The 12565-nt window shown below is 28.1% G+C and overlaps 1 protein-coding gene across 3 annotated transcripts in view; it reads right to left on the bottom strand.

The window, feature by feature from the left end:
• LOC101502020 (uncharacterized) overlaps positions 1 to 2506 on the bottom strand; it is a 4548-nt gene extending 2042 nt beyond the window's left edge. The window contains exons 1-3 of one of the 3 annotated variants that reach the window (XR_012162874.1): positions 2205 to 2482; positions 1141 to 1223; positions 926 to 1047 (exon numbers count right to left, since the gene is read on the bottom strand). Coding sequence is in view for 2 of the 3 variants with exons in the window: in XM_073368074.1 (XP_073224175.1) it covers positions 926 to 1047; positions 1141 to 1223; positions 2205 to 2333 (334 nt within the window). In the remaining variant the exon portion in view is untranslated. Of the gene's footprint in view, positions 1 to 925; positions 1048 to 1140; positions 1224 to 2204 lie in introns of all 3 variants that reach the window. The other 2 variants (XM_073368074.1, XM_073368073.1) reach the window with 2 other exon arrangements.
• Positions 2507 to 12565: the final 10059 nt, after the last annotated feature.

The raw sequence follows: 12565 nt of genomic DNA, 5'->3' as shown, positions 1-12565 counted from the left end.
TAGGGAAAACTCTATCACGTTCACAGAGAACTCCAATTCCATTTACTTGCAAACCTACGGAAGACTACATTCTCCACTAAAACTGTAAAATTATTTATTATGGATTCAGTTTAATCAATGTGAACTTGGTCTCCTTTTTATAAACAAACAGAAAACTCTATCACACTCACAGAACTTCAGTTCCATTTACCTGCAAACCTAATGAACTTCATTCTCTATTTCTCTGCAAACCTACAGATATCTACACTCTCCCCTAAAACTGTACAATTTTATTATATATTGAGTTTAATCAATGTGAACTTGGCCCTCTTTTTAGAATCAATATTCTCTAATAATTTCTCTAACATTTTCACCAATACATTGTACATGTCACAACCATATCTTGGACAATTTTCCGTCATATTTACCTATAGATCAATGCTACACCTAAGTCTGACAAACATTCCATTTATAACTTCTTTATAACATTAAACATCCAATACTCCAGACATATCTACACTATGTTTACTAGCAATTCATCACATGCTTTCTCCAAAGAAATAAAATAAAAAAACTAAAGATCTAAAGTCATTCTCTCTGAACTTCCACAATTCTTTGCAGAAGAACACAGTTTCAATAAATTACCTTTTCTGAAATAATTATACCGGTTCTACAAGATATTCAGTCTTACCTCTATTACTAACCCGTGCACTCAAATAAAATATTTTTGAGGATACTGATAACCTTTATTCAAGAGAAGATGGACAAATTTTTGTTGCCAACATTTGTTACATTATCAGGAGAGAAAACAATTTCAAACTGTCATTGAAATTTGAAATATCTCTTAAAAGTTGTGTTAGGAACCCAAGACTAATAAGTTGTCTGTTCATTCCATTACTAAATTCAGTTTCAAGAAATAAGTGTAAGTGCATAACAGTGATCTGACCTTTGCTATGACCAACAATTGTGGTAATTACATATTTCTCCTCGCGGAAGTGTTGGACTACAGCTCGTAGGTCTTCAACTTCTCTGTAGTAGTTACCATATTGAAATGAACCTTCACTTTCCCTAGAATACAATAATTCAATACTATATCATTTTTGTTCAATCTTAGTAACTGATTCCCTAGAGTACTCTTTTTTTCTTTGCATAAGAGCTTACCCATTTCCTGCAAAGTCGAAGCGGAAGGCACTGATTCCCTCTTTTTCCAGAGCAGCAGCAAGGTTCACCATGGGGATCCTTTCCTAGAGATTATTCAAATTCAACCCTTTAGGTCAGAGCAACCAGTTTCAACATGTTACATACTCAGGCACTGATAAATTAAGAACTGAATATATAACGAGTGCATAATTTAAATTGTTTAGAGATATAGTAATCTAAAACTATACAGTAGACTACACTAAATGAACTAGTTGCTACAAACACCTTTAATCACTCCCCTGCTGAATGTATTTCACATAGTTATGTCATTTTCAGTGCTGAATCTTAAAATTAACTTCTGAAGCCAAGTACTCAAGCATGACCTTGTCCAATTATATGTGAACTCGACCTGTGTTTTGGAACTTTTGTCCCCTTGTTTGGGAGTTAAAATAAAGGCTGAGGGTCTTCTCCTTATCACTCTGCTCCCTAACTCCTACACCTCAGCCACCAAGTCAACCTTACATCTCCAGGCAAATCACCATTTTAATTCTTGAAAATGTAGGGTATTGTCACTTTGGTATATCAATTTTCTAAAAACTCAAATGTGTCCTTGAATTGTAAAAAAGACAATAAGTTTCATCTCAGACATTATAACCATCATGAACTATTTTGACTGTAAGTTCTATCTTTCAAACACTTTTATGATAGTAAGTTGTATATTTCAATAACTATTTTGATTATTTGAAGACTAATTTAGATTTTTGACTGAGAGAGGGGTGACATCTTCCAACACTTTCAAGAACTAAAAGGGTAGATTTCCCTGTATCCCCTTATTTAAGTTTATCTAATGATGTAAGCATTTATAGTTTTATACAAGTGTTGAGTTAATATCATATTATGGCCTACCTATAAGCTCTTTCAAGCTTATTTTAATGAACAAGGTTTTTACATGAGCTCCAATATGATAAACCTTTTAACTAAATCAAGCTGTTTATCCAAATACGCCCTAAATAAATTAGAATATACGACGCAATGCAAATCTATTATTATTTACATAAAAAAAGGGGAAGAGCATTGATGAGAACCTTATTTGATTGAAAACCATGGCAAACAATAACAAGTGAAGTGGAAGACGCATCGTGTAATATACCAACGAGTTTTTCTTCGTGGTAATTTGTTATGGTGATTTTCCTTTGTGTACCAAAATCGGCCATCTAAAATTGCAGCGAATCAAGCAACGAAATCACGCACCATCTCCACTCAACTGAGAATTTTCGATTGAAATAATTGCGGTTTGCGAGAACAGAGATTTAGGCTGCATACCCTTACGTTGATCCAAAAAAACAAATACAGAATCTCCCATGGCCGAAAATTAAATTTTAATTACAATTTTGTTAACCACACCCCCCATTTTTGCTATCTCCACCTCAAATTTTTTATAACATTTTTAACACTTAAATTACCTGAATTTATCGAAGTATACGTGAACTCTATTTAAGTGAACTTACATAAATTCAATTTCTGTATACTTTTTGTATGTCTCGTTTACTTAATTGAAATTATGTATACTGAACTAAATTCACGTATGTGAATTGAGTTCATGTAGGTGTACATTCACGTATTGCATGTGAATTTTTAAACTCGATTAAATACGCGTACGTGAATTCAAGCAAAACTTAATTGGGCCACTCCGATTGATACAAAACAAATCAGAGCATACTCTTAATTATTGTACAAATCATTTTTATATGTCATTCAAAATTTTATATTTATACTTTATCTCTAAAATATCAAATTATGATATAATTATTGTAATTCTATTAATTTTATATTTACTCGTGGAAAATTGTGAAATGTGAGTTATGAGAATATGAATTGTGACCAAAATATGATTAAAAATATTATAAAAAGGCCAAAACCATTTTAGAGATTTTATTTTTATAAAAAAAAATTATAAGGTATAAATAGTAAAAATAGAGGTGTGGATACTAATATTGTTTTAATTATTTTGAAGTGTTTCGATGACTAGCAGTAAATACAAAATCCAGATTGATACTCATAAAAACTTTTACAAAAAAATAAAAGAATTGAGACATACAATCACTAATTTAGAACCCTTTACTGCACATTTTTTTTAAAATAATTTTTGAAGTATTTTATATTTTTATTATAATTTAAATAAATTGAATTAAAACTTTAATTTACTAATTTTTTTTTATTTTTACAATTTTTTTAGATAATAGAATTTAAAATATATTCAAAATGAAAAGTTAATTTAAAAAGTTTTTTTTTTTAAATTATTTTTGAAAAGTACATTTCTAAAAATAATTTTATCATATTTCAATCTTTAAAAATGAATATATAAATTATTAAATATTAAAATTATTTTTAATCAAAAATAAATAAGTCTCAAATAATTTCTATTATATTTGAATAAATTCTCATAAAAATTATTTTTAAAAATACAAATTTTAAATCATTTTTATTTTATTCTATCTCTTACTCTTAAATATTGTAACGATCGAGTATTTTTTATTTTAGATTGCAAAATATTAAAAATATTTCTGAACTAAATTGAGGCTCATCCATCAAAATAACTTCTCCTTTCATTTTTTTCCTTAAAAAATAAGAGACTCACACATTAATATTTACTAAATGTGTAGATGTCACATCTCGATACCATTTAATATTCACTAACTATCTTCTCATCAATTTCTATCAAATTTTTATGGTTTAATTGCAGTTTTGTTCTCCCTATTTTAGCTGAATCGCGAAAGTAGTCCCTCTATTTTGTTTCTTCCCAGTTTTGGTCCAAAATTTAATAAAATTTCATTTTTTAAAGTCGTACTACGCCATTTATGATCATATATTTCAGGTACAATTGTTGCAAATGAGATCTTGAGGCATAATATGATTTAAATAAATGCAAGAAAAATGAAATTTCATGAAGTTTTGGACCAAAATTCTGCTTGGGGACCAAAACTGAGGAGAAACAAAATTGAGGGGACTACTTTCACAATTCAGCTAAAATAAAAGGGACTAAAACTGCGATTAAGCCAATTTTTATCAATTTCTTTTTATCCCTTTCTCTCATTTCTCCCTTTATAACTCTCTCTCTCCCTCTCTCTCTTATTTTATTGTTTACTTTTTTATTTTTTATTTTTTTTTCTCTATCTTATTTTTTTTATCCCTCCCTCCTTTATTGTTGTTATTTATTCTTCAAAATAATTGGCAACAAAAGAGAAGTGATATAAATAAAAGAGAGAGTGGAGAGGAGAGAAAGAGAGATAGAGACTATTTTGATGGGCGTGCTTTATTTCAGAGATCCATCCGTCAAGTTTTAACAATAACGATGACATGGACATGGTGATCAACCTTCATGTGATTTTGAATATGTGGAACTTTCAAGACAATGACATGGCTGGACACCTATGAAGTATGGGTAGCTTTTTGAATAAAATTTTAAAACAATTAATGAAAACTAATTCCAATTGAATGTTGATTAAACAAGTCGAATGAATTAGAAACCAAACATCATGAAAAGGAAATCCAAAAACCATAATCACTTAGGAACAATTTCTTATTTTTCATTCTTTTGTGCCTATTCACTGAACTAATAAAGATAATGTAATAATAAATAAAGAAAAATGTTATTTAAACACAAATACAAACACATATACTGTATACGTATACATACTTAAGGGACATTTTAGTCATTTTGATAGTTCTCTTTCTATTCCTCAGAAACCCTTTCTCCCCTTCTTGAATCCTTATCCATCTTATTCTCTTCGTTTCTCCATCTTTTTCTCTACCGAGAGTCTGAATGCTTCTCCATCTTCTTCTCTTCTTCTTCGTCTTCTTCTATTCATTTCTCCATCTTCCTCGTTGTTGTTCGCTCTCGTTGCATCAGATTTCTGTCGTTCGTTCGCTCGCTCGCTCTCGTTGTCGCATGTTGGGTATTTTCATTGTAAGTTTACTTCTCTCTATCATTGTTGTTGCTTCATTGTATTATTGTTGTTTCCTTCAATTTAGGGTTTTTAGTTATTGATTTAGGGTTTCTATTTTTACTTATTCGTTTAGGATTTTTGGTTTTTAGGGTTTCTATTTTTGGCTTCTTCGTTTCTATTTGTACATATTAGTGTATAATTCTAAATTACAATTGCACTTATAGCACAAACATGTTTCAAATATATTATTATTATTATTATACCTTCAAGGTAATTTGCTAGTTTTTGAATGTTGGAAGCAACCAAGTTGTGGAGTTATTGACCTGCCTAAATATGACAAACAAATATGGAAATGAGCATACGAGTTACTGCTCCTATTATAATTGTTGAAAGTATATGATGTGCAAGGTCGAAAAGTTCTTCCACTCTGTACCTCGATACAGTAACCAAACATAATGTTAATATAAATATCACCACTCCATAGTCATATCTTGCATTGATCTTTGGAAAAAATCTTATAAATGTTGACCCTACAACTGTAAACACACAACAACTTAATTAGACATAATGATTCTACTTTATATGCTTAAACGATTTTGCTTTATATGCTTAAATGCTTGATATTCAAGTATATTTCTGTGTATTATTTCAATTTAGACAAATTTAGTATCATAAATGAACTATTTTATTTAAACGTAAATATTTTGGTATTTATTTTTCTACCGTTCTGATGCTTTAAGATATGGCACCGACAAATGAAAAAAATGTAAGGAATTTATAAACTAGTTGTTTTTATATTGTTGCAACTTATTTATCAATATTAATCATGTATTCATACTTTTCAGATACGTGCGAGACATGCATGTTTACCAAATTTGTTGCATGAAATCAACATTCATTTGACAAATGCAAATCGAACTCAAATTATGACAACTCCATTCAAATGAATTTTAGATATGCCAAAAAATTTACAAATTTCTAGTGCTCTATTGTCGGAGTTGGCTAGTAGGTGGGATGGACGTAGTGGGGGATTTAAAATTAGAGGTAGGATAGTTAATTTTACTCCAAGGGGATGGACGTAGGTGAGCCTTTGAAAGAATATGAAAATGAGGAATGTGATACGTTGTTGTTGTTTAGAGGGAAAAAAAGTAACTTGTGATATGATTGGTGTGTTGCTTCACATGTATTGTCAAAATAGAGTCAATTTTTATAGACTTTATATACTCCCCGCCTTTGGCGAGTTCTATTTTCCTCAGTTAGGAAATCGAGTAAATACTCGTCATATTAAAATACTTGATGATCTAGAGTATCTGCATAGCTACATTTAGGATGTAGCAGTGTATAATGTTTTAGTTGAAAGTTTAAGTAGGATTGAAATTGTGTTGAAAGAGGGGAAGGTAGATTCGCAAAAAAACATAACATGTTGTGCAGCTGTTCTACAGGTATATATTTTATATAGTTTGATGTCACCATCTTCTATCTTGTGTTGTCTTTAAATTAAAATACATTTATTAAGTATATTAATATTTGTTTAAGATCAAGGCGTTCAACCACTTGTCCTTGGGTGAAGCATATGTTTCCAAGTTTAGATTCCTGAGATTTTTGAATTGGTCAATCTTACAGTGTCAGAAGAAAATAATATTAAAAGCATTTCAAAATAATATGGTAAGCATTTATATTATTTGATTGTATAACTTGTTTAATAATAATGTGTGTGTTTCAATTGTTTTTCGTTTTGCAAGATAATTGAAGAGTTAACTGCCACAAATGAAGAACTTGAAATTGACATGGTAAATGAAGCATTGCATGAACAAAAAAATCAGACTGTACGTTATGTTGATTATCAACGATTGGTGGTGGAGAATAGGCAGTCCCAAGAGAAGATTTCGATTCTTAAGGGTGAGGTAAAATTGTTGAAAGAAGAATTGTGTAAACGATAACCAATGCATGAATCCAATCATGAATTTGTGGGAGGTTCTCCAGAAAGAGCTTGTAATGGATTCCCTTCAACTTCATATGATAAATTTGATTGTATGAACATTGAATTTTGTTTCCAATCAAATATTTATAGTATCCAATTGAATTTGTTAATAACATACTATTTGTCAACAGGTGAGGTTGGAGTTAGTACTCCTGTTGAGAATGTTGGGGATGAAGTCGCATGTGAGCCTAACGTGAACAGTTCAACAAAAGCAACGTCAAACATAATTACGAGAATGAAAGATAAACTAAGGAGGCGAGTTAAAAGTGTAGTCAATCAAAGTCCTTTGTGAATTCAGATGAAAAGAAGAAGAAGAAAAAATAAGTGTGTTATGGGCATATTTTGAGTTTGTGAGAGGTTCTCTATAGCGATGTAGTTGGTGGCATTTGAACTACACTTTTGGTCTGTATTTTTCTTTCTTTATGTTTTTATGAACAAATATGAATGAACTTTATTTCTTTCTTTTATGAACAAATATGTATGAAATTTTAACTTTATTCATTTATGTTTTTATGAACTTTCTGTTTAAATCCATTAATCAAGTTGTGCAAGGAATTAACCATATTGTTTCAAGTCATTAATCAGAGTTTATATATTGTTTGATTAGAATTCCCAAGTTTTCAATATGATGTGGAATTTGTTAAGTTAAAAATTATTGTCACATCAGATAAATATTGTTATATTAATTTATTGTATTATTATAAAAAAAACTATTATTAATTAATTGAAATATATAATTATTTTTCAAAATAAAAAGTTGTGTATTATTGTTATAAAAAAATAACTTATGTTTTATTTCAAAGACAAAAAGTTGACTCTGATGTAGCTAAATATCACTAGAAGGGGGGTTGAATAGTGATTTTGCTGTTTAAAAATGGTTTTCAAGTGTTTTAAAAACTATCCTCTTGCTGAGGATGGAAAGCCCGAGGATGGGTTTTGAAAACTTTCAAATTCGAAACAAGTTAAAGAGTTAAGAAGCAATAGAAGATTGACACACACTGTTTTTATACTGGTTCACCCAAAGATGGCTACTTCCAGTCCTCACACCCTTGTGAGATTTCACTATTCTTCAATCAGATCAACCTCTGACCGAGGATGATTACAACTTGTGTATTCTCAAGCTTCACCAAGCTTACAATCAAATATTTTCCAGTGTACCTCACTTAGAAATTACAGTGTGATAAGAGAGTGATTGATTCTAAATACTTTCTCAAAAGATAAACAAAGATCTAATGTAGGATTTGTAGAAAGTATGAAGATATAAAGTGTTGCTTCTTGAAAGCTTTAAGATCAATGATCTTTTTTAATGCAATGTGTTGTGTTGTTGATGAAGATCAACTTGCTGCCATTTATAGAGTTCTTGTGATGTTCATTTCATGAGCCAAGCGTATTTTGACCGTTGGAAAATTCATTTGTGAAATGCCAAGGCTTTTCTTCATATTTACGAAAATGCCATTCAGTTCATTTGAAATTATGCATTCCTTGTTCAAGTACGAGGTACTGTTTTCTTGGCATTTGAGAATATGTGTTGTCCTTTTCTTTTTCCTTTCTTTAATGTTTGACTATGATGTGGAGTCCTTTTCATTCTCTTTCTTCAATGGCTTCATAAAGCTTCACAAAGTTCACATGTGACCTTTTTTCTCTTTCCTCCATTTAATTCCTTGTAAGACATGTGATGTCCTTTTTATTCCTTTCTTTAAGGCTTTTTGAAGGCTTCACGTGATGCCTCCTTTCTTCTTTCCTTGCTAAACGACATGTGATCAAGTATATAAGGCTTGTTTGTTGTTGCCTTTTTGAAGATTGACTTTATAATCTTATTTAATCACATAATGGTACATATAGCCTTTTTGCCTATCATGATAAGTTGCTTTCATGATGTCTTGGAAGGCTTTTCAAGATATTGACTATGGGCACATGCTATCATCATTCCTTGTACCTTTCTCTTTCAACTTTTCTTCAAAGGCCTTTCTTTAAACATTTTTTAATAGTATTTTGCCTTTATTGAATGAATCAAATAATTCATTCTTTAATACTATTCTGCCCTTGTTGAATGAATTCAAATAATTCATTCTTTAATGTTTTTATGCCTTTGTTTAAAAACTTCAAAACCGTGAGGATGCATAAGGCAGTTTTCTCCAGCTCGTGAGGCCATCCTCGACACTTTCATACTTAGCATTTAACTCAGAATTTTTCTTCTTTTTCCTTAATGAACGATAACCTGTTTACTTATATAAAACACTCAAAAGCACAGATTAGTCATTAAGCATAATCATAATCTTTAATTAATTTTGTTATCATTAAAACCAATTGAGAGAGATTTTGTCTCAACAGACTCAAGTCAAAATCAAAAGAGGGAAAGAATTGAAAAACCAAGAATCCTATCAGAGGAAAATGCCGCTATCGTTATTCTACTCGCGATTCGTTTGTTTCGTCAACTCGCAACTCACCATTCATCACGGTGATTGTTCATCTACGTATCTGATATTTTAGTTGTATTTTTCTGGAATGTTTTCACATTTTTATGGTATTTTTCTAGATTTTACTGGTTTTTTTAGTGATTTTTTTTACTACTTTTTGGTTTTTCTGGTTTTCTGCTTTCTACTTTTATATTTTTGGTTTTTTACTTTTTTTTGTTGTTGATTTTTCTGGCTTTTTTACTGCTTTTTTCTTTTTTGGATTTTTACAGTTTTTTTTTCAATTTGTATACTGGTTTTTTTTCTAGCTTTTTTATTGGTTTTTCCGGTTGTTTACTCTTTTTTCTTCTGGTTTTTTCTTGAGCTTTTTTTACTGATTTTTCAATTTTTTAGTTATGTGTTTCTAAAATTGTTTGGCTTTTTTTTTTGATATGTTTTTTAGTTTTTTATTGATCTTAACTGATTTTTTTACTATATTTTTTCTTTTGTTTTTTTAACTTTTTTATGGTTTTTTATTGGTATTTTGTAAGTAATTTTATTGATTTTTTCAATATTTTTTTGTATTTTTTTACAATATTATTTTATTGATATTTACTGGTCTTTCTTATTTTTTATTGGTATTTTACAATTAAAGTTTCTAGTTTTCACAAGTTATAATTTGGTATTTTATGGATATTTTTTCCCGATTTTTAGTCAATTTTAATATTTAAATATCATTTATTTTATAAATATAATTTATATATTAAAATATAATCTGACATGACAATAATTTTTAAATTAACAAATACTACATTATACTAAACTATGACACATAAGTATAAGTAAAAAATGATAAATTTAATTTAAAAAATTATAAAAACTAAGGGATTAAAATTGCTGATTTAGAAATATGAAGACTAAAATCTAAAAATTGTTAAAACATGGGACTAAAACTGTATTTAAGCCTAAAAACTAAGTTGTACCGTACATGATAATTATAATTGTTTGCTCTTATTTTTCATATTTATCAAATATTTTCACGGAGTTTCTGTGTAAATTATCAGTACAATACATGATTTAATATTTATTTTTAAAATATTAATTTTAAAAAATATATTAATTATGTTAAAATCCATTAATTATATAATTAATTAATATTCAATTATATTCATTAAGTCCCATATAAATGGAACGTAATTCCTCCATTAAAATTGGTTTTATTTTTACTACCTCTCTTTGCTCTATATTACTTCATAAGTTCTTTATTATAATATATTTTAACAAAGTTGTAAATGGTAATAATAGATTTTTATAGTGCACAGTAATTGGACTTTCAAGAATAATTTAAAAAAAATATTTCATGCATATTGAATTATAATGTTAGATAGGTAGTTGCACTTTATTTTATACATATTGGACTTTCAACTATCCAGTAATAGTTTTATTGTAAAATAATAAAAGTCTCTACACGTTCATATTTCATGTAGATTTTTTTGAACAACGACACATATAATATAATAACTTATTATTATGAATTATAACTTGTATGTCATTGATTTTTATATGTTTGAAACAATTTTCTTTGTGATAAGTGTAGTGAGAATTGATACTAATATAATGATTTTTTTTCTTCCAGATTTAAATCCGAAACAAGACGTTTAATATAATGATATCAATATTTGTTAACTTAAATATTTGTTAACTTAAAACTTAAGAACCACACTTACAGTGATTCTTAAAGAGAATATTATGTGGAAAAATAATTATTTTAAGATAATCCTAAATATATATCATAAGTACTATTGATTATTGATATATTATTAATGCAGCAGTTGTGCTCGTGCAATGCACAAATAAGAATTCAATTAAAAATATGTTTCTCAAAAATAAAAAATATTTAAAGTTGAATTGAGCATTAATTTGTGACAACATAATAATAACATGATACAATTATTATATATTGACATTATTAACTAAAAATAAAATATATGCATAGTTGATAAACTTAGTGTAATATGAAAATACAATAAAATATAAAGTGAAATGATTATAGTAATTTTAGATAGCAATATTTGTCGTGAAATATTGATCATGCATTTTTATTCAACGCAACAGCTTTCAATCCATTGTCATAAACTCTTTTAAGAGATTAATTAAACCTCACTATTTGTGGATGCTACAAGATTCATTAAAAGAAATAAATAAAATGAATTATGGACAAAATCAAAAATATTATTGATGGAATGTTAGTCACATTATTGTGCAAAAATGTTAGGTGTATGCTATTTTCTTTTAATAAAAACTAAATTGGTCCGCTAAATTTGATTTAATAATTATAATTATTTATTTTTATTTCTCATAATTACCAACTATTTTTACATACAAGAGCGAAACTATCCATTGACAATTTGGCATGGGTAGCTTTGGCCACCTCAAAATCATCATTATTATTTCTAAATAAGTAAATATTGTTTTATATTTTACTATCTCAATAAAATATATTTAGCTACTTCAAATAAGTTTATTAGTAAAAAGTTAAAAAAATTATCATTTGATTTATATATTTATTTATATTGTTTTGATATTTTGAATCTCTACTACAATTATATAAATAAAATATTTTTAGCAATAAAAATTGTCAAGACATGACTCAATAAAATTGAAGATGAATTTCTTGTAAATGATTTTGTTGTTTATATTGTACGCTAGTATTGTAGTTGGTCCATGACATATCTAGTGATTTCTTTATTAAAGAATGAGACACTAATGTAACTATTTTCATTTAAGTTTTTTTTTCTTACAAATTAATCAAAGTCTATAATATTTAAAAATTGATCACAATAATATTGATAAGCATACCAGAGTTCTATACATTTTTTTTTCTTTTAATAAATAGAGAGAATCTCTATTTTTATTTGTGAAAAATAAGTTTATCAAATCTAGTTTTTTAGTTACCATTGACTATCATAATTTTGTCAAAACAAAAGATATAAAAGATGTTATTAAAAATTATGAACATAAAATATACTAAAATTTTAAATGTGAGACGTACAATTTTCCGAGAAAATTAGAATACAAATTCAACATGTTGTAAGAGTTTAACTCCTTCCACTAGATCCAACCAC

The sequence above is a fragment of the Cicer arietinum genome, chromosome 4, assembly GCF_000331145.2.
Source record: "Cicer arietinum cultivar CDC Frontier isolate Library 1 chromosome 4, Cicar.CDCFrontier_v2.0, whole genome shotgun sequence".
NCBI lineage: Eukaryota > Viridiplantae > Streptophyta > Magnoliopsida > Fabales > Fabaceae > Cicer > Cicer arietinum.
The sequence above is the reverse complement of the archived record's forward strand: the minus strand, read 5'-3'. Positions and strand labels throughout refer to the sequence as shown.